The sequence below is a fragment of the Aspergillus costaricaensis genome (assembly GCF_003184835.1).
Source record: "Aspergillus costaricaensis CBS 115574 unplaced genomic scaffold BO79scaffold_4, whole genome shotgun sequence".
In the NCBI taxonomy this organism is placed as follows: Eukaryota; Fungi; Ascomycota; class Eurotiomycetes; order Eurotiales; family Aspergillaceae; genus Aspergillus; species Aspergillus costaricensis.
This window is the reverse complement of record NW_020291804.1, coordinates 16142-38060: the sequence shown is the minus strand read 5'-3', so window position 1 is coordinate 38060 and position 21919 is coordinate 16142. Positions and strand designations below refer to the sequence as shown.

The following is a 21919-nucleotide window of genomic DNA, read 5'->3' as shown; positions in this document are numbered from 1 at the left end:
TGTTCACCAAGTCAAGTGTAACGATGCCATGCCTTCTCTGTAATCTCAACACCCTGACTTGTCGGCTGTAGACTATATAGCGCATTTTCCTCGGTGGCGTGTCCATCTATTAGAATTGCCAGAGTGGCACCTTCAGAAACATACACAGCGGGCAAAACAACGGAGACCGAGGCAGGTGAAAACATCTGTGGATATTAGTACGATAGTAATCACAATATCGTTACTTAAGACGGATGAATTAACGTGCATACCAGTTAGTCGGGCGGTCTAGGGCCTTGGTAGTTGAACCGCCGCCCCTGGTTAGTACGGGGCCAGAAAGATGGAGATGCTACCTGACGATGCTCTCTTCTAGCTACAAGGGATGATCTCTAAGTCATCCTGAAAGTGGTATAAACTCTACTCTCGTCTTTTAGTGGTCAGAAAGATAATGGAAAGAAGTGTAAGAAAAAAGAAAAAGTTCGGGATCCCCACAGAGACCAGATCACACAAGAATTTGCTATCCCATGTGTAACACAGCGGGATCTGAGTTGAGACCTGAACTTCCCGTGTGATGAGCCGTGCCGGATCGGCAGTGAGATGTACTATTTTTGAATGGTCCGAAACCCACAGAGACGTCTATTAGATTAACTTTGATGTAAGAAAATAGCCTAAATGTGGTGCGTGCATCGTTGTCGGCATAGGCTAAATTCGCAAGGCTTGTATGCATCATGCGGAAGTATATCTTCATTGTATGTGCATTTCAAACCATGAAGTATCATTTTTGGTATTGAAAAGAGGTTTAAGGAATGATGAGAAAGGAAAACCCCTATGGTATCCGAAGTTATTATCGAATTTTGTAGCCTCGATACATTTAAAAGCAAATTAAGGAAGCCCTTTCCACTCCGGCTGTCATTTTGTAGTTCAGATTAGCCGGCTAACGTTCGGAGACACTGGTGGCTAGAGTTTTATAGATGATCATGGTCATCTGGCGAACGGATTCCCGAGATAGTTGTAATCAACTGGCCATGTCTTACATTTACATTTCCCGTTCAATGAAATCAAACGTCCGGGTGATCGTTGTCTGTTTTGGGATATACAAATTTCGGACAATATTCGGAACATACCTGAGCTGCTCATATCCCCACCCGCCAGAACCGAGTTTCGTGTTGTAAGCATCAGCGTAAGTAGCGCTCGGAAGTTGTTGATTAGTATTTGGAAACCTTTGGATCGACTAGATACAATGTAGATTCAAACGCAGCTATAAAAAGATGCATCATCCCCCTACTTCCGTTCTCTAACAAGTCACACACTCAATTTCTGCATAAACACTGGGTCTCCTATTTCTCTCCGTACTTCTACACAATCACAATGAAGTCCTCTTTTTTCCTCGCTGCTCTTGGTGCTGCAGCTGTGTCTGCCACCTGGACCCCTGTTCACCACCACAAGCGCGCTGAGTCTTGCGGACAGTATGATAGCATCGAACTGGGATCTTTCAAGCTGTATAACAATATGTGGGGTAAGGATAGCGGTTCTGGTTCCCAGTGTATTGGTGTGGACTCTGCACCCAATACTAGCGACATTGCCTGGCATGCTACCTGGACCTGGTCCGGCGGCCAAGGCAAGGTGAAGAGCTACCCCAATGTTGAGTCGCGGCCTACCAACAAGAAGGTCTCTGACTTAAAGACCATCAACACGTCTTGGAAGTGGTCGTAAGTATTCCGGTAAAGTAGCTATCTAAAGATCATCACTAATCATGTCAACAGTTATGATGGACAGGGCATCGTCGCCGACGTTGCTTACGACATTTTCACTGCTCCCACCGCAGGTGGTGACGCCGCATACGAAATCATGATCTGGACCGCTGCTCTGGGCGGTGCTGGCCCCATTTCTCAGACCGGCAAGGAGATCGATAATCCTACTATTGGCGGTACCCAGTGGAAGCTCTACAAGGGCACCAACGCCGCAACTACCGTCTTCAGCTTTGTCGCTCCCACTGAGCTCAAGGATTACTCTGGCAATTTGGCTGAGTTTTTCACCTACCTCGTCTCTAAGCAGAGCTTTCCTAATGATCAGTACTTCCTGAGCATCGGTGCCGGCACTGAGCCTTTTGATGGTCAGCAGGCGAAGTTTACTACCACCTCCTATACCCTTTCCTACCAGTAGGGGGTAAAACTAAGCTTGTGGGTGGGCAATGCGATAGCGCCCGGACTTGGTTGGCGTGGAAGGCTTTGATTACGTCGCGCGCGACGGACGTCGGGTCTGGACGCAGGAGACCTGCAGAGAAGGAGGCCTTGGCAATGGCAAGTTGATGGGATGCCATTGCTGGGCTTGTTGTTGTGATTCAAGGTGGGGATAATTGATCGAGGCAGTCGAGCTGGGTTTTTACTTTCTTTCAACTGTACTCAATGTTTTATGCGCTTTAGGCACTCAAACTACATACATCCCTTTCAATTCTCACTTCAGGTTCTTCCTGAATATCTCCTGTATAAACTTTCCAGATATTGGCTTTACCACCCATTTTCTTTCCGTCTTTCCCAGACCCTTGTGCCAAAACACATATGCCCCATAGCTGCAGGGATCTGCGGCATATTCCAATCTTGAGTGAATAGCTCTGGCTAGTGTTAACTGCTCGTGCGGCTATTTCGCCGCCCCCTCATAGGCTGGGCCCATGTGTCATGGATCTTGATCAACGGAGCAGTTGAGAATAAAGTTACCTGGGATACGGAAAATGTGTGCGAAGACTACTGGTTTGCGTACCATGTAAGTTGGCTATCTACCTCTTCCTAACAAGCCATCGAGAACATCTACTAATAGCACCGGTTGCCTTTCCAGGCTGCAGCGCAAGGCTTTAAATTTGACTAGCTTCATGCCATAGTGCGTGAACAGCCACCGTGTACATTTATAGACCTTTGGGAGCAAAGAAGACGCTGGTATACCGGAATAGGATACTTCGATAGGATTCTTGTGCGCGCTGCCCTGCTTGCAGAGGCTTTTGGCGGGATAGGAAGTCTGATCTTGTAAGTCCCCACTACCATTAAGATATAGGCTTTTACGAAGCCTGACCAACAATCAGCCCTTTCGTTGGTGTTCTTGGACAGAGGATCGCTGTCACTGCCTGGTACCGAGAGTTTATGATATTCAACGATGCAACAGGAAAAAGCCCGTGAGAATCATAGTACATTGCATATAAGCGAGGAACTGGAACCTCTAGAGCATGTTGTTCAAGATACATCAAAGCTTGGCCTTTCCAGATTTCCACACGAACTCCAAATTTATTACAAGATTGTTGTTGTTCACTGCTACAACCCTAGACTCCTGGCCTCCCACAGAACATTGGTGCAAGCGCGGATTTTGTTTATTGTAGGCAGAGGGGTAGGAGAAGGTTGGGAGCTCTGGAAGGGAAGAGCTAGCGGCTCCCACATTATGAGAGTAGTGTCTAAGTCGATGGAGGTGATATTGGAATAAGGAGGAGGCGGGATTGAATATGAGTGGGGAAAACAGCAACACGTGCCTATCTCAAGGCCCTGTGGTGGGGTCCTTGGTACCTTGAAAGAGAATCATCTCATTGATACGAAAAGAAATGAGACATCATAGAGTCGTTCGTAGGAGGTGTCAGTTTGGAAAGATATCTCGAGGTCACTAGGAACATTGAGTGAATTGACTAGCATATTCCGTTGATTATTGACGAAAGGTTACTTTAGCCGACGCTGGTATCAGCAGTGATTCAAGGTTCGCTCGACTCCTGGGATTGCATGGACATTATATACAATTAAACAAGAAAACTGAACAGTCCAGACTAGGCGGGCTGTCCTTATCCCACCCCACGAGATCAAACCCAAATTTCTCTAGAATCCAGGGCAATCAAAAGCCACCCGGTACCAGTTGCACTGGTGGCCACTCTCAGAACAGCTGCCCCAAACACCACCAGAGGGCATTCCGTATCCGTACAACCCATCACTGTAGGCAATTTCGTACTTGATCGCACATGAGGGACCGCCAACAATGTTCTTGACATCGACAGTATACGGCAGCTGCGAGTCAATGGCGTCTCCTTCCGCGAAGTTCTCCGTGTGGCCGATGAGGTTGCATTCGTGGTCGTAGATATAGGCGGCGTTCTTTTGAAGGTCTTCGCACGTGTCGGTAGGTTGGAGCTGGTACGCGGCGAATTGGCAGCTGCCGGCACCTTGGCCTACGCAGAGCTTGGCGCCCGAGGGAACACTATCGGCGAGGGTGAGGGTGGGGACGAGGGGAAGGAGGAGGTATGGGATGAGCTGGGTTGACTTCATTTTTGCGGTTGTATCTCTTGTTGTCGGTCGGACAATTGAGAAAAGTAGTTGTAGATTGACTTGGAATGAAGAGGTTTCTTGAATGATTGGGGACAATGGATCGTGAGGGCAACACAGAGGGGCTGTGTCGCGATTTATAGACGTCTCTTCATTCTCCCTCTTTCAAACCGAGCGCCATACTACATGAGTTTGATGGTCCCACCGATCTAGAGTGCTGCTGGAGGATGGCTTATTGCCCCGGGTTGTTTGGGGTATCGGCAATGCTTAGCGAGGATGTTGGGGGCCAAAGGGGCCAAAAGGGGCCAAAAATCTAGAGGAAGCGGGTACAGTGGGTTGATCTTACGCCCTGCGGGCCACTTAGGAGAGACATACATGTCTTCAGCGCTTTAGTGGCTGAAGCTTGATCCAGCGTAGTGGAGGGTGTGCAGAGAAGGATCACACGGGTCATTCCACAACACAGGACCACCATAGATGGGATCGAGGCTGTGACCCTTCAATGTGATGGCGTGGGGGCCAGAATTACCTAAAAGGCCCATTCACAAGAAAAACTTTGAGACAAAGCCATGGTTTCTATAATCTCAAAGCCGAAGCACCCGGTGAGAATAATTGTCATTATGGTAACGGTCACTCATCTGGCAACTTAACACTTAGATCTCGTAGAATTTTGGGTTTGTTCAATGAGGAATGCTGTCGGCTACAGCCGACGGTGAGAAGAGGGAGATGTGGGACATTAGGGCCTATCGAGATTGCTGTCTCAAATTCAAACTCTCGCTTCGATTCGGACTTGAGCCCTTTCAAACTGGCTGCAATGACTGTATTGTGAGATTGTCAATGGCACCGCCTGTACGAATTCTTGTCTTAGAAAAATGCCTACATATATTTGTGTCTATGCTCGAATGCTAAATAAACTCTGACAACCGTCTAATGAGCACTCCTCGAACAGATTTTGTCAATATCTGGAAATACATGTGTAAGGTTTTTTTTTTAGAAAAAAAAATCGAAGGAGGAAACGGATTCCTTGTGAGAGTGATATGCCATAAGACCAATCAAGCTCAAATGCCAATTGTTGGCGCTGCTGGTAATTGAGCGGGGGGATGGGCCGCCAAGGCCGCTAGGGTCCCTTCGAATATAGGCTAGGAAGAAACTTCGTTGTTACCAATTAACAACAATGACAGAAATTAGTCAAAAAGAATGCTTTTGCTCTTGATACACAGTGAACGTAATAGTCTTTCATTTCCCAATTTTTGCAACTGTTTATTGTTGATTAGACTAAGAATATGCTAGTACTAACTGGTATTGTATTGGGGCACCGGACAGGCACTTGAACGGTAGTGAGCTCAGCCTCTCCTGGCTGTGCCTGCTGATGAAAATTGCTTTGAGCGTCGCCCAAGCCTTGTTGCTAATCAGAAACAAGAATATGGAAGATGATAGCGAGGAGTAAAAGGGATTTAATGATACATAGACACCTGTAAACATGCACATGCCTAGTTGACAGTTGGACTAGCTGTCTCTTACTATACTTTGTTATGGAGATAGTGTCTTCGGTAGATGGGTGACTTTCAGGGATTTGGTGAGACGTGAGATTTGGGGTCGGGCTGAGGTACGGATACTATTTCCGCATGGTGGAGGGTCAAACACGCGGGAAAACTGGCACTTGAGATCAACCACGCTACCATGTAGACAAGAGGTTGAATCATCCAAAATAAATTAATAATTCTGGCGTCCAACGACCTCTAGTTGCTTCTCATTACGCATTGGCTACTTTTCGTAATTCTTCCAACGATCCCGAGGCTTGGAAGTGTCCGCTTCGACATGACCTGAGCAAGTGCAATGAAGAAACCAGAAGCAACCAGGCTCTTTAATGAACGTTGAAAGTGGAAGATCTTATGGGAATCTTTCCCAAGACACAAGGACTTTCTCTAGTGCCTCGGCATGAATAAAACCAACTAACAATGACACGAAGAAAGTAGCAGCTTGTTGCAACTGGGAGGAACCGTAAAACGTCTGGATGAGTGGTCTGTATATGTTCGGGAATTAGTAACACAAATGTGCCTGACACCATTGTATCGGTAGCTAGTCGGGAAGGGTCAATGATATGATCCTATGGGAACTTTCCCTCGGAGACCCAGTATGTGCATCACACCTCAACCCTAGCCGCAAAAGTCTGCAAAGCCTTCTTCGAAGCCTCACGCTCATCCAGTCTCTTCCAATATGCCAAAAAGTTCTCTCGTCCCGGCAACAGCACCCAATCACAGAACCTCATAGTCATCAACTTCATCAACCCATAAAAGTGAACATCAGCAGCAGAGAACCTATCCCCACATAGCCAAGTCTTCCCCTCCAACTGATCATCCAGCATGTTCAACGCTTGATTAATCATCACTTTTTGATTCACTCTCGCCTCAGGCGTCGGAATTCGATGGCCTTTATAGAGATCGATAGTAGCAGGATCATTCCTGATCCAAGCAATAACCAGTTGACAAATCTCCAAATCCATTCTTCTCAGCCACATGCGGGTCTCGGCACGCTGTTCCGGCGTATTTCCAAAGAGCGATGTACCTCCAGCGGCGATCTCGTCCAGGTACTCGTAAATGGCCGTGACTTCAGTCAGGATCGTGCCGTCATCGAGTTGAAGGGCGGGGACTTCCCCGCGAGGGTTAATCGCGCGATATGGAAGGCGTCGGTTCTGAAGAGTCTTTGTGTCAACAACTTCAACGTCAAGGTTGAGTCCGCCACGTTCGAGGATGAACAGGCGGACGGCCATGGGGTTGGGGGCGGGTGAGTCGTAGAGTTTCATAATGGTGTTGAGATGTTTTTTCAAGGATAGCTTTATCTCAGTGCTTCAGACGTGGCACATGGATCAGGCTTACTGGAGGGGATAAGCACTTATATATGTGCTTATGCCCGGGCAAATATCCCATATCGGAACTAGCTGATGCGGGGTTTAACAGGCTCATATATAGCTGGTCAGTGGGGTTGACGCTCGTAAAACCCGCTAAAGGCCGCTTAGAGCCGGTGACTCACCGTATATACGAGAGCTATCGAAAACTTTACTATTTTCAGGCCCAGAGGCAGTATATTCGGAAGTGGAATGGGACGTTGATTGGGGCTATAAACTGAACCCCGAGGGGACCTGACTTTATAGTGTTTAACTTTGTTCGATGAGTTTAATTTGACTTTATCTATCTTTGAGAGAGGAAATCGGCGAATACTTAGACGGAATTGAGGGAGCTTTGATATTACAACGCCCTGCACTGGTGCTTATAATGAATGCGACGACTGCTTGCATCCCCTGTAAACATTATGATTGCACTTAAAAAGAATGCAAAACTTATTGCAGACCCTACATAACGTATTCAACGGTTGGACGGCCCATCTGGTTATCCCATATAAAAGAAGCCTTTTTAAACCTTTTATATCTCAACCACTACAAAGAATGACTAGTTATAACTTCACATATAGATAATGTATCATAGAAAAACTGATATATATTTTTTCCAGATTTTTTAAAATTTTTCTTATATAAGATATATTGATATATCTAGAATTACAGATAAATTACATATATTGTATTATGAAAAGATACTATTCATACTTATGTAGATCTCTGAGGAATACTAAATAATTATTTATATTATTCATAATTTATTTATGCTTTATTGAGTCTTCCAGTCTTATAATGATTGAGTTATCTTGTGTTCAAAAAGAGTCTTTTGTATAGTATTACCAGATGGGCCGCCCAACCGTGTGGGCCGTCCAACCGTCGAATACGTTAGAAAGTTTTTCAGTGAGTAATTCTCATTGAAGATGTTCCCTGGCCCTATGCTTAGTAATAATTGCTTAGTAAGGATATTCAAGTTGTCTGGCAGGTCTGAACACAACTATTAAGATACACAACCCCTAGGATATTGCTTGTGTGTCAAACTTTGACCATGATTGTATTATGCTGTCATAGAACTTATGCTTCTAGTATCTTTTAAACTCCTTCCTTATGAATTCCTCTGCTACGTCTGTCAACTGTAGCGTGGTGTTGTTTGATGATGTTATTAATGAACCCTCGTGTTTGTGGCCTGAAGTTCATGACTAAGGGTAATAAAAAAACACTTAACGTAGCGGGAGAGGTCCGAAGACTACTGACAAAGCCTCTAAGGAGAGACCTTGTTGTGAGGCAGATGTTGCGGAAAAAGTCTAGCCGGTGTGACAACTTGTTTGATGATGAAGGTACCAGAAGTAACTGATGGCACTCAGTATTTAATTTTCATTTTGTTTTTCTATAGATAACTTCTTAACTTCTTAATACAAATTTGAATAATCATTGGCATTTCTTCATAGTTGTGCTGAATGTATCTCTTCACGACAAGCAGTGTCCTCTATGCAGGAATGTGGATTCACTCTTTCAAGATTATTGCCCCTTACAACAGATTAACATCTTCCAGAGATACAGTATGAGATCTCATCGAGAGTGAAGCTCGTTGCGTTGGATTTTTGGATGACTTGTCGTTCAGCATGATATCGCCTCAACAGGAGAACAGCAGTCCGAGTAATGAACGAGCTGTGTCAAGTTTGTTAGTAATGTTCAAGAAGAATGAGTGTTGTAGTGTCTGTCACTCATTGAAGACACAGGTACTATGACATCATTCCAGGTTAAGATGCACTTGAATTAACATGCACTGGTCGAAAGAGCATAACCGACAACAGCACATTAAGGAGAATTTATCCGAATGAACATTAGCAGACCGAAGGGGATGCAATGAGCGTCATTATGCATGGTACCTGGAGAAATATCAGCCACATTACTAGGACACGTCATTCCGTGCTGCTATTTCCTTATGCATCCCGAGAGACCGAGGTTCGACACTATTCTGCTAGGCAACACGTCAAATATGAGTGGTGAATGCACGAGGAAGAAAGAATGGATGTGTGGCGAAGGTTCGTTTCTTCGCAATGCAGAACCACAACGATGATATCATACCGGGTGCTCTGTGCTTACGGTGGATATCGGGTAGTGTGTTACTCCGAGTTAGGTGCATCGGTATGGAGCAGCCGGACCTCCGGAAGCCATAGAGACAAATCAAAAGTGAGCCCGAGGGTGCATCGTGAGTCGAGTGCCGATGTTTTGATTGGGCGCGTATGAACTTCTCCCCGGCGATGATCCACAGGTGGATCTGCCCGGCCCGCCCCACTGTAACCCCAAATTCCCAAATCCGGTTTGGAAACGAACTGCTCCAGTATGACAACATCTAGAATGAATGATTGAGGCAGGATGGTATATCTATCAGACGACCGGCAGGGTATCCAGCCATGTCAGACAACTCTAAGAGAGGAATAGTTTCTTATCTTTGCCTGTTCCTGTGTGATAGTATCAATTAATGACATCACACTATGTATCCCCACGAACAGCAACCCCAGACCCAGTCATCTCGCAGTTCCTTTTCCGATAAGGGGAAAGACAGCCAGGATAGCGGGGATGATATTGTCCCCGCATTTGGGCTCACTGGAGCCGAGAAAGAAACTGGGTCCATACGCTCAGACGGAAGACGCGAGTTGAAGGAGAACGACTGCTACGATAAGCTGGCTTACTGCTGGCCGAGATGGAAGAAATGGTCGTATCTTGCGGCCATAGCATGCGTCCAAATATCCATGAACTTTAACACCTCCGTGTTTCCAAATGCTGTCAAGCCGTTGTCAGAGGCATTCAATATTGGGGAGCAGGAAGCCCGGACGGGGCAGATGATTTACCTGATCACCTATTCCATTGGATGTGAACTATGGGCGCCTTGGAGTGAAGAATTTGGTCGCTGGCCTATCCTCCAGCTTTCCATGTTTCTTATCAATATCTGGCAAATTCCAGCTGCCTTGGCGCCGAATTGGGGCACTATTGTTGTTGCTCGTGGATTGGTCAGTTCCCTGCGTCTGGAATGTACACTATGTCATGCTAACATGTCTGTAGGGTGGAATCTCGACCGCGGGCGGTAGTGTCACCCTAGGCCTTATTGCTGATCTCTACGAGGCCGAAGACCAGCAGTTTCCTCTGGCATTTATTGTCTTATCGTCTTGCATCGGAACAAGTATTGGAGGTGTCATAGGTGGACCGATTGAGCGCTGTACGTATTCTCCCATTTTCAAAAAGCCGACCGTAAAATAATCCACAAACCACTAACTGTACATCGGACAGACCTCGACTGGCAATGGTTCTTCTGGATCATGCTGATCTTCGGCTTCGTTGTCGAGGTAATCCTCCTCTTCATCCCGGAGAGCCGCTCGACTATCATCATGGACCGCGAAGCCAAGCGCCGCCGTGAATCCGGCGAAGACCCGAATATTTACGGACCTAACGAGCTCAAAAACCCCCGCATCTCCCTCAAAGAAGCCGGCAAGATCTGGATTCGTCCTTTCTACATGTTCCTCCGTGAACCCATCGTCCTATGTCTCTCCCTCCTATCCGGATTCTCCGACTCCCTCATTTTCACCTTCCTGGAGAGTTTCTCTATCGTGTACGAGAAGGGCTGGGGCTTCGGTATCCTCGGCCAGGCCTGGGCCGTCATCCCGATCAACATCGGTTACGTTATTGCATACTTCTCATACTTCCCTTGGTTTTGGCGGGACCAGAAGATTCGCGACGCGAAGGGAGACGATGCACTACCTGCTGAGCGGAGACTCAAGTGGCTTCTTTATCTAGCCTTGCTTGAACCGATAGGGCTGTTCGGCTTCGCGTGGACGTCTCTGGGTCAAGAGTACGGTGTTCCGTGGATAGCATCCATGATCTTCTCCACCCTTGTCGGCATAGCCAACTACGCTATCTACCTTTCCTCGGTTGATTACATGGTCGCTGCGTACGGTGTGTACTCTGCTTCTGCGACGGGCGGTAATGCTTTCTGCCGTGATTTGTTGGCGGGTATTGCGGCCATGTATACCACCCCGATGTATGAGAATATCGGTGATAAGTGGCATGTGGAGTATGCTACTACTATCCTAGCTTGTCTTTCGTGCTTGGTGGTGCTTCCAATTTACATCTTCTACTGGAAGGGGCCGCAGATTCGCGAGAGGAGCAAGTTTGCCCAGACGCTGGCGTCGGATCGGAAGGCTAACCAGGGCCATCGGGTTAGTAAGGAGGATGCTGCACCATGAGAAGATAATAAGGTTTGCAGTTAGAATTGGAAGACTGGGACTGGATGCCCTGGACTGTACATTATGCTGGCGTGATCTGATATAGATTTGGATTGATGACTTTGTATATATGGATTATGACTAGACGCACATATAGAGGGCTGCTATGATAGCGCCCAATGGACTTTTGAACTCGATACTTAAAAGGTTGACTATATGATCGTAAGCGAGGATTTACTGAGTATTTACGACAAAATGGAAAGGAGTGACCGAGTTGGACAGGGTCTCGGGTCTCCAACCTGAACTGGTTTCGGGCAAGACTCACTGAGCAAATTGACTTTTGACCAGTAAGCCAGACATGCTCCACAGTTGGTACAAATTTTGTAGGTCTGCTATCATATCTCCTATTTTTGGGTTCCTCTGACTAACCGTTATTGAAAATATTGACAAGGAGCCACCTTTTCTGAGGAAAGAGAATGTAATGGAACCCACACTTTCGTCGACATTGTCAATGAAATTTGGATTCTATGCCAAATTTTCTGGACTCCTGCGTCTGGATATAGCCAGGATATGGCCATGATGCTTCTAGAGGGAGGAGATTTTACTAATGGTTGAACCATCGTAGAGAAGGCTTGACTGAGATGCAACGACAGTCGGGATGAGATGTAACGTAGCACTCGTAAAGGCACAGACCGCGTGGGAAAACAGTCAATACCACAATGCACACCGTTAATTTACGTGTGTTCCATGGCTCATTGAGCCACACGTGCAGAACATAAATAGTATATCGCGCATATGACGAGTTGATGAAAGCTCAGGCCGTGGGTGGAGGCCTCTGTATGTGGGGAAGTTGAACAAAGAACGGAATCTTCTTCTCCACCATGAGAGGTCGCACAGATCTTGTGAAACACCAAGTATCCAGGATATATCCCGGTTCGTATATCTTCTTCTGATAAATTATGTAACCTGTGCACAGGCTTGCTGGCTGAACGCAGCCGTGAACACGTTCGGTGGCGCAATGAAAAGGAGAAAAGTTTCCCAGGTGGACGGTTACATTTCTGGCTATGCTTAGTAGCCATACCGCTCTATATATTTGTCAATCCGGATGGCAGCAGTCGTTCCCCATCATTACATCTTATTCTCTCGACTGAGGGTTATGATACCATGGCCTCGGAGCGAGATAGAGAGCCCGGACCCCGGAGAGGAGCCTCCGGTAATGTTCAAACCGAGAAAGGGCTCGTCAAGTCTGGCTCAGCAACCGAGCCACTCAGCCCGGAGGAAGACCGAAGGATTCTTGGAAAGATCGACATTTGGTGCGAATCCAGCCCAGATTTTGAAAAGAAACACACTATCTAACTAACAGTGCCCTCACAGCCTGCTACCTCTCATGTCCATCTCATACATGTTACAGTTTCTAGATAAACAGGCTCTCTCATTCACATCCATTCTAGACCTTCCAGGCGACCTTCAGCTTAGCGGTGATGAGTTTGCTTGGGCGAGCGGCATCTACTACTTCGGTTACATGGTTGCTGCATGCCCGGCCGCTATGTTGATGGTCCGCTGGCATGTGGGAAAGACAATTGCTATTTCAATGTGAGAAAGTTATACAGGACCGCCTTTAACGGACATCATAACTCTGACTGGAATATTACAGATGTATATGGGGGGTGATCTTGACAGTAACAGCCGCTTGTGACAATGCTGCGGGACTCCTGGTTGAGCTATTCTTTCTCGGCGCAGCTGAATCGGCCATTGCCCCAGGCCTAAGCGTCATTGTTGCCATGTGGTACAAGCGATCTGAGCAGCCGTTGAGGCAAGCCGCATTGTCCATTGGAAACAGTTTCGCTGGTATAACCGGGCGCCTGATTGCGTATGGGCTTGGACATATTCAGAGCATGGCACCTTGGAAAGTAAAAAGTTTCTGATGATATTTCTCTTCATTGTTAAGACAATTGCTAAAAATCGCAGGTCGTATTTTTACTATTCGGTAGCTTAACAGTAGCTTGGTCCATCTGTTGTATCTTATGCCCGATACTCCTATGCAGGCCTGGTTCATGAATGACGAGGATCGTCTGAAAGCTGTGACTCGCGTGAAGATGAACATGACTGGGATAAAGAGCAGCGAGTTGAAGTGGATGTAGTGCATTGAAGCCTTCCTAGATGCTAAAACCTGGTTGTTATGCGCCATAACCTTCTTTGGCCAGGTTCCTAATGGTGCCTTAACCACGGTGAGTTGCCAACTGTCCTCGCCCCATGTTATGTGTCTAGTGTACCCAGAATTGACCAATCCTAAGTTCGGCACAATAGTAGTCAGTGGCCTAGGATTCAGCACCTTAAACTCCCTTCTTCTTCAAGCAACCTGCTACTTGGCTATGCTTATCGCCGTTCTTATCTCCACCGGTGGCAGCTCATATTTCACCAATACTAGATCGTACTGGATGGTATGGAACCTGTGTCTCGCCACTATCGGCACGGCTTTGATACGCGAGCTCCCAGCCCATCTAATGTGGGGTCGTTTCACCGGCAAGGTACTCATGACAGCCGCTGCTGCCAACTTACTCCTAGCGATGTCCTTGTCATCGGGTAATGTTGCGGGTTTTACCAAGAAGATGACGGTGAACACAGCTGTACGTTGAATTCACCTTGCGACAACCACCTATTGAAGTAGCATTCTTGGAGCCAGTAGATGCTAACCGCAAACTCTAGATTTTGATCAGTTTTTGTGGTGGAAATATTGTCGGACCGCAGCTATTCTTTGAAGATCAGGCGCCTACCTACACCACTGGATTCCTCGCTATTATGATATGCTATGCCGTGGGGATCATTTCATGTGGGGGAGCTCGCTTCTACCTGGTGTGGGAGAACCGACGTCGCGACGGAGTATATCCAACATTCCACGGCAACGAGGAGGTTGATGGAGATATTGCCGGTATGCTGGATAAGACAGATAAAGAGATCCCCCAGTTCAGGTATGTTTACTGGAACTAGTACTTGTTCCGTGTCGCTAGACAAGCTGGCACTCTTTGGTATCGAATGGTACTTCTAGCCTAGCCGTGATTGAGTCTTATGCCCAGTCTGCCTCACGGGCTTGTTTTCATTGGAATAGAGGGGTATAGAATCAGTAAGATAGCCACTGAAGGTCTATACAGGCTTCTGCATGGGGGGGAGGGGTTCGAGCATTTACATCCAAAGGCTGTGAGGCATGAACTGTTGGTCTGACCAGCCGTGTCTAAGCTACATACTAGGAGGTTGATGTAAGAATAACCCTGTAGGGAGTACTGAGACATACGCTTGCACAGTCTTAATCTTCATTTTCTTGCTATTGCTAAGGAATAGAATAACTGGCCAATTAATCAAGTCTAACGAGCATGTAATGATATGATCAACCGATATTAGGAATTTCCGATGACCAAGTAGCAATATAAGCGTCCGGCGGAAGAAAGACCAATGTCCTAAACATCTCAACAACAATGAACAATCTTGCCACAATATAGGCAAGAATACCAACAAACCCCAAGGCCATAAGCAATACAGAGAGGACAAGCGCTACAAATCCATAGGACAAACAAAGAACAACTAGGGCTATATCCGCAAGTTTGATCGTCTTCCAGCGCAGTGGCGATGAAACCTGCGATTCTATATCTCTCTGTGGATCCTCGGGTGGGGGCGCTGGCTTTTCGGCCTCCCTAGTGGGGAATTCCTTTAGACCTGGACTGGGTCCGGTATCAAGCTCTGTGTTAGGGTTTGCTTGGACTTGGTCGGGGCCGGTACTCGAGACCGTTTCGCCCAGTCCGGCTGGGTCATCGGGTTTGGTAACCTCGGGGGTCGATGAGTTGTCAAATTTCATCGCTTTATTTGCGAACTCGACAGAATAAATTAGTATGATGATTACCAAGTAAAGCAATGTTTCGGTCAGTACACAAGCAGTACACCACAATGACGCCGCCCACCAGAGATATTTCTCCACTGTGGTGGGGAATTGAAAATCCCAGGCTATGAGATGGATGCCCCCAAAGATCATACTGCCGATGAACATCCACAAGTCAGTGGAAATATTGCTCAACTTGCTCGGGTCTTCTGATTCGTCAACGAATCCATTGCCAATTGGATCACCCGAGTCCCGGCTAGATTTGAGCGTTGCTCGTACCATTTGTACAATTGCTGTGAATGTATCCGAAGGGTTTGTCAATATCATCTCCGCTGTAAGCACTTTGGTCGATCTCTTGCTTCCTCCGATGTCTGCGTTTGCCACAGGGTCCCTTCTGGACATGGTCTCTGATTTAGCATCGGTTGAATCGTTATTATTTGCAGGTTCATGGTTCTCGTCATTTCCGTCGCTACTTTTTTTGTTGGCTTTGCTGGTACCGCCGTGGCTTTGGATCTTCTTTTTAGTGCAATACTTGCATTTGTAGAACTTCCACTTGCTGTGTTTCCCTTCAAAGTCAGGGAAAATGGAATATTGAAGTTCTCTTAGCAGCGCTTTCTTGGACCCAGGATATTCGAAGAGAATCGGCAGCTCAACTCCTTTAGGCTTCCCATGGTTAACAGTGTACATTCCCACCGCACAGAAGGCAAAAGCAACAACTGTAACCTCCAGCTGGGTCACGGCCAGGCCATAGGCCCACCGCGATATAATCTGAATAACCACCCAGACAATTTGACCCACGGCAAGGAGTCGCATGAACATATCCGATTTCGAACGAGCATTGATTTCCTCCTCCGATACGTTTTCTAGCCCTGGTATAGATGTTTCTGTACTGCAAAGAAGTTTTAAGGCTTCGATGGCTGTCAGATAGAAGACTTCTTCGAACTTTTTCGCGGGATCCCCGATGAGTGTAGATGGTATTTGCTTTTCTGGCTTCCCGCAGCATGATGCCGAAGTCATTGGTTTCAACGTGCTAGGCCCCCCCATCAGAGAGGTATCATCTTCTACAGGGGGGCTCGTACTGGTCTGGTAGTCGTCTTGATCTTCCGTAGTCGCTTTCTCGTTCTTCGAACCGGGGCTGCTCTCCTCGAGATCGGGAGTGCACCGCAGCGCAAACCCTCCCATATTGGCGAAGAGGACATGAGTCCTCGTCCAGTTCTTCTTCCTGAAAACTGTTTCATAGTGGTAAAACAGTGAATGCCCCCGGACCTGATCATCCCAGTATTTGGCAAAAGGAATCTCTGGTGCAAGCACGGTAAGGAGGAACCACTTGGCTGGATGTTGATACTTGTCCACCATCCATTTGAGCCATTTTTTGAAGTCCTTTATTTCCGGTTTCGGTACATACTCAGGGACATTGAGATGAAGCACAGTCCAAGTGCAGGCAAGGATGGTGAATAGGGACGACCAAAGGATTTGCAATGTGCCACGGGTGTTTGGGGCTGACACAAAACTGGTGTGTTGGGGTGGGAGCGTGCAATTTGTGTGGAATGTACTGGAGGCTTGAACATTGGATGCCAGGAGAAGCAGGAGAATGAGATCAATAGTCCTGGGAAGCATTCTGAATGTGACGTGTGGTGACATGGGTGGAAAAGGCATTCACCCGTAGCCATGGAACCCAAAACAATCGATGCGGGCCCTGGGTAGTTTTGTAGTGGATAAAACCATCTCGTCAGGAGCGTCGCTGACAGTTTATGAACCTGAGTGTAGAAACGATCTTCACGGGTGGGGTTGTCAAATGCAGCTATAATCCTACTTATCTACGGACGAAGTGCTAGGTGGTCATTTGATTGGGGACCATTCGATCGGCGAACGGGACGGGCCCCTAATTTGTGTATTAAATTAGACACGTAAGTAGACTCCACCTTCAGCTGTGTTCAGCTCTGCCCCATCAGCAACCAATCATATCTGCGAGTTTGATTAATGAACGATGATCTTCTCAGAAAACTCTGTGCTTTGACCCGTCGCCTTGGGCAGACACTAGTAAGGCTACGGATGGTTTGACAGCTACAAGGCCACGGCCAGAGAATTTGGTGTGGCGTCCGGAACCCTGAGCTGACCCAACCCTTCCTGTGGATTCCTACAGCTGGAGATGTATCAAATCGGAAAAGGAGCGAGACCTTGTCTAAGACTTTAAGTGACCACTACCTGGTTAGTAAGTGATGCTTACAAGTCTTGCATAGTCACGCACTATTCAGATTAGGAAGAAAGCCACGCTAACTAAATTACAATAGCAAACATAGGCGACTGAATGAGCATCGGGGTTATAAATTAGCTATAGTAGCCGTCCGTGGACGATCGCCCCATCTACTCCGATTTGGTTCGCCATGCAGATGCCGTGACTCTCTCACCAAGATGCCCCTGGAAAAACCCAGACACCTAACTCTGAACGGGGTATTAGGGTTAATCGATGATCTCACCTTCTTCTATCAAATTCCAACATCCATCTGTTACTAGACTACCGGTCTCGTGCCTTTAAAAAGGTGGGAACCTAAGGTGACTGAATGAGTTTCTCTATCAAAACAATGATATCGATCTGACTATGTCGTAATAAAATGGCAAGTCGTGCCGTCCGACAATAAAACGCAGGAACTTGTATTTAGAGCCGGCCAACGTATACCCTTCCACATTACCACGCAGATGCAGCGTAATTCCGCCCCAATTTGCAACACTCAGCAATGGCACCTCGATATCTTCGAGACGGAAGACCTTCGACGCGTGATACTCGTCGTCAAGATATGGATTTTCCGCGTTATCGACGTTCTGATCTCGGCAATTCTCCGCGAGCTCAGCAGGATCCAGATCACCTTCGATTGTGTCTTCTCCCCAGCGGGACTTGGAGCGACCAGGCCGACCATATTGATTGGTGACCACTTGTCGGTTCCACCAAAAATCGATGAAGTTGTTCGACAGGATCCCGCCGTGGCGACACCGGTCGCGGTAGTAATCAGACATGCCTTCGTGAGGTACGATGGCGGCCAGACCTTTGGGGCGTTTTGCTGCGACACGCCATTGGCTCCCTAAAAAACGATCAAAGGTTAGATGGTAAGATAGAGGTATTGTTGGAGTAGAAAGATCACGGGTTTTACTTACCGGCATAGTAGCTCACGCCCAGCAAGCCAACCTTGCCGCTGCACCAATCTTGTACGGCAGTCCACTCAATCAGATCGAAGAAGCTGTTGGCAGTGTTGGCTGACATGGTATCAAGTAGACCAGCTGATTGGCCTAAACCTTGCTCGTCTGCGCGGACAGCGACGTAGCCGTGTTTGGTCCAAAATACGGGATCCGGTGTCTCCCATGCTGAGTATTTTGATTTATGCGCGGGATTGACCTCGGAGAAGGACTTCGCATGAAAGCTAGAGTGAAACCCATTGTCAGTATGATAGAACCAATACACAGTGGACAAGAGGGAACAATTCTGACTCTCCATAATAGATGTCCTTGCCATATGGTCCGTACGTGACCAAACTGGGATAGGTACCCTCCGCCAGAGGACGGTATACGTTGATACGGAGCACACTCCCATTCCATTTCATGGGAACAGAAACATTCTTGTGGAAAACTATTTTGTTCTCCTCATCCACGAAGGTCTCGCTGATATCCCGGAAGTTATTAGGCATTCTGACTATCAATGTAGAAGATTGAGTCTAGGGGGAGAGGGGTGATCTGAGGCCAATGAGCTGATTCAAGATTTGTGAAGGCTGCTCAGCAACTGCCTCATATTTAAGGTATTATTAAAATTTTCACTATACCCCATCTCAGCACGAACTACTGTCTGGCTATCCGAAGAGGTTCCGGTGGCGGATCAACACTCCCACTTTCTCCCCCGGAGAGCCACTTAGCCGCCCCACCTCCTTCCGGCGAAAAGACCATGCCTCTGTATCGGGGTGTAAATTGGGGGATTCAGGGAACGGTATACGACTATCAAATTGACAAAGCATATTAAGAACCAGAGCGAGACACGTAAGACAATTACGCTTTCCCCAACCATCCCCATTCTTCCACAAAGTCTACCATTCTCCTCCGATAGCGTATCTCGTCAATTTTGGGTAGAATCTTCCTATAGTGCTCTCGTAGCTGGTCACGAAAAGCTATGTTTGACAATGCTAGATCAGTACCATCGTCCACTTTTAGTCTCAGTATTTCTGGAATTAATCACTTACGGAGTTCAAACGCACGCCATTGAGCATGACATTTACAAAGACCCATTCCCCCGTATTCGACCCATTCGGACGTTCCGATAAATCCAAATGTTTATTAACGGGTCGATGTGTGGGAACACGTCTGTACTTGGTAGGCCAGTTGGGGGGGATTTCTCCCTGTCGCACGACGACGAGTGACTTTCACCGGCAAGGCATCACGGCTGCCGGTAAGTCGGATGTGATAGTCATTGAGAGGGGACAGGGAAGTGGTAGTAGTGGTCTGACTAGTCATGATATCGCTTGTTCTGAAAGAGACAGTATCGAAGCACTAGCTGAAATGCTATGTGGACGCTCGGATGGATGTATGTCTAGTGCTCTTATATCTGCATTGTGCCGGAACGATACACGTTCCGGTGGGGGACACACGCACATTGGAGGATGCGGAGAGTGAGGCCTAGGCTTACAGGGCTAGTTATGAAAGCCGAGGTTTAGCCTGGAATAAGAAGGCATTGTACTCCTGACCTTCCCCAAACAGCTTGTGCCTGGGTGGTCTTTTACGTTGTCTGGTCAAGCAAAATGTTGTCTTCGAATTCTCGCATCAAGCGCGTTCGCGCCGCAGCAATCGATGGCCGAACATCGAATTGGCGGTTTTTTCAAAGTCAATTGAAAGTACTCCACCAAAGCCTCCTGGACTCGCGCGAGGGGATTTTGGACGTCGTCGCTTCTACTCCGTTCACGACTGAAGCGGAAGCCGAAGTGGAACACTACATGACGATTGCGACAGTCAGCGAGCATTACGATGGGATCAATTTTGATCAAGCTATTGACGATGAATACAAGATTGCTAGAGGAGAAAACAATGTTGAACGCCGAGTAGGTTATGGGGTTGTTGTTGTGAGACCGACTAGTCACACGAGGTTCTACTCAATCATATCTGCTGTGGCATGTGCTATAGCTGCTGGGAACACCTTTGTGGTTGAGGTGCGTACCCAGTCTTCGTGCCACTCAATTATTACACTAATCATGACATTGACTTGGTCATAGTGCGACGAGTGTGCCGTGGATGGGCTACTACCATCGTTGTTCCAATCCCTCGACCAGGAGTTGTATGCTTTAAGCAAGGGCCCTTTGAATGATAAGGAGGTTCTTTCCACGGCCTTGATAATTGACCAGACTGGTAAAAGGGAAGCCGCCAACTTAATCCGATCACTTCCCTGTCTGCGGTCAATTGCGATTGTTGATCGGACAGCAGACGTTGACAAGGCCGCCGAACAAATCCTCTCTGCTCATCTTGCCTTCTCCGGACAATCGCCCCACGCACCAGACCTCATAATCCACAATGAATGGGTTAAAAACAGCTTTATCGATACGATAATTCGCAAAACAATGGGTCTGAACCGCGACAAGGATTTGCGCCACATTGAGATATTGAAGAGGGTAAATTAATCGAAGAGGCAGAGAGCAAGGACGAGGCAACCCTCATCAAGCGAGAGGGCTTTTATATGATCGATGTGAATCAGAGGTTAGAATTGATTACACACTATCCGAGAGTTCGACTACTGACACGAAATCCGACTACATAGGTCGTCTTCGTTGGCCACCATGCGTGGTAATGGGCAATACTTAACTTTGCTTACAGTTGCGAGTTTATCAGATGCGGTAATTGAAGCGTCTAACACGTGAGCCGAACAGCCTACATTCTGAGATTCCGCGTTGAAATTTGCTAACACTAAGTAGGCCTGAATATCTCGTTGCGTATCATTTTGCTGAACCGGCTGCCGGAAAGTTCCTGAGCCAACAGATAGATAGCTGCTGGTCCTTCGTGAATTGTATTCCAGCGGAGCTTCTTGGTATGTGAACATAGCTACTCTCATGGTCAACTCCTTCCATAAAGTTATTAACTGATCCCTGTTATGTATCCCTAGTTGAACCTGCTCTTCCTCACAGGCAAGACGGCCTTTCTCTTCGCCTACGCTACACCAAAGAGATGATGTCCAAACCGAGACCGGAGCTCATAGAGTCAATTGAATCATTTGGCTTTGAGCTAAAGGATTTTACGAACCCCACGTACAGCAAACTACAGGCTTTTAGGGAACGAGAAAGTCAACCTCTGAGAGAAACTGGCCAAGGACCAGGAACTGCTATTGGGTTCTTTGAGCAGGGTATTATTGTGGGTGCTTTGTTTATTGTCTTGCCAGTTATTTCCCTTGTAGGGTATTCCGGCTGGAGAATCTTGCGGCACTTTGCAGGAGGAGCCTCTGAGTTATAATGCTTGGGTCGTGGATGTAATTAGATAGATGATAGAGAGGTTATATATCAGGATATGCAGCTTTTTTATTTTCACTTTCCGTTACTTTCCTCTGAAATTATGTTACTGTGAGAATGACTCAACCACCAGACGAGCTCATACGGGTAAATACCCTCTAAACAGAGCGCGAGAAGTGTCTTAGTATAAAATTTAACGAAATCCAGCATACCAT

The 21919-nt window shown here is 47.1% G+C and overlaps 8 protein-coding genes across 8 annotated transcripts; 4 read left to right on the top strand and 4 right to left on the bottom strand.

The window, feature by feature from the left end:
- Window positions 1-1347: 1347 nt before the first annotated feature.
- On the top strand, window positions 1348-2142 carry BO79DRAFT_224842 (xyloglucanase 2; the record flags this gene model as incomplete). Its single annotated transcript, XM_025683701.1, has 2 exons — window positions 1348-1688; window positions 1743-2142. The coding sequence occupies 2 exons, from the start codon at window positions 1348-1350 to the stop codon at window positions 2140-2142; spliced, it is 741 nt and encodes a 246-aa protein (XP_025543362.1).
- Window positions 2143-3824: 1682 nt separating this feature from the next.
- Window positions 3825-4265, bottom strand: BO79DRAFT_138377 (uncharacterized protein; the record flags this gene model as incomplete). The annotated part of the gene is made up of 1 exon (XM_025678156.1): window positions 3825-4265. The coding sequence occupies one exon, from the start codon at window positions 4263-4265 to the stop codon at window positions 3825-3827; it is 441 nt and encodes a 146-aa protein (XP_025543361.1).
- Window positions 4266-6233: 1968 nt separating this feature from the next.
- Window positions 6234-7105, bottom strand: BO79DRAFT_207033 (glutathione S-transferase family protein). The gene has a single exon (XM_025682096.1). The coding sequence runs from the start codon at window positions 7060-7062 to the stop codon at window positions 6403-6405; it is 660 nt and encodes a 219-aa protein (XP_025543360.1). The 5' UTR covers window positions 7063-7105; the 3' UTR covers window positions 6234-6402.
- Window positions 7106-9647: 2542 nt separating this feature from the next.
- Window positions 9648-11393, top strand: BO79DRAFT_213969 (sugar transporter; the record flags this gene model as incomplete). The annotated part of the gene is made up of 3 exons (XM_025683220.1): window positions 9648-10163; window positions 10216-10369; window positions 10441-11393. 3 exons carry the CDS (start codon window positions 9648-9650, stop codon window positions 11391-11393), a joined length of 1623 nt encoding a protein of 540 aa, XP_025543359.1.
- A 1143-nt stretch (window positions 11394-12536) lies between these two features.
- BO79DRAFT_224838 (vitamin H transporter) lies at window positions 12537-14360 on the top strand (the record flags this gene model as incomplete). Its single annotated transcript, XM_025683700.1, has 6 exons — window positions 12537-12685; window positions 12747-12965; window positions 13027-13282; window positions 13364-13462; window positions 13514-13999; window positions 14079-14360. 6 exons carry the CDS (start codon window positions 12537-12539, stop codon window positions 14358-14360), a joined length of 1491 nt encoding a protein of 496 aa, XP_025543358.1.
- A 394-nt stretch (window positions 14361-14754) lies between these two features.
- BO79DRAFT_138209 (uncharacterized protein) lies at window positions 14755-16857 on the bottom strand (the record flags this gene model as incomplete). Its single annotated transcript, XM_025678151.1, has 3 exons — window positions 14755-14976; window positions 15292-15592; window positions 15863-16857. The coding sequence occupies 3 exons, from the start codon at window positions 16855-16857 to the stop codon at window positions 14755-14757; spliced, it is 1518 nt and encodes a 505-aa protein (XP_025543357.1).
- A 957-nt stretch (window positions 16858-17814) lies between these two features.
- On the bottom strand, window positions 17815-18917 carry BO79DRAFT_138845 (alpha/beta-hydrolase; the record flags this gene model as incomplete). The annotated part of the gene is made up of 3 exons (XM_025678174.1): window positions 17815-18313; window positions 18387-18653; window positions 18721-18917. The coding sequence occupies 3 exons, from the start codon at window positions 18915-18917 to the stop codon at window positions 17815-17817; spliced, it is 963 nt and encodes a 320-aa protein (XP_025543356.1).
- Window positions 18918-20015: 1098 nt separating this feature from the next.
- BO79DRAFT_251026 (uncharacterized protein) lies at window positions 20016-21708 on the top strand (the record flags this gene model as incomplete). The annotated part of the gene is made up of 6 exons (XM_025685845.1): window positions 20016-20420; window positions 20484-20829; window positions 20898-20961; window positions 21023-21118; window positions 21177-21289; window positions 21365-21708. The coding sequence occupies 6 exons, from the start codon at window positions 20016-20018 to the stop codon at window positions 21706-21708; spliced, it is 1368 nt and encodes a 455-aa protein (XP_025543355.1).
- Between the last annotated feature and the right edge of the window lie 211 nt (window positions 21709-21919).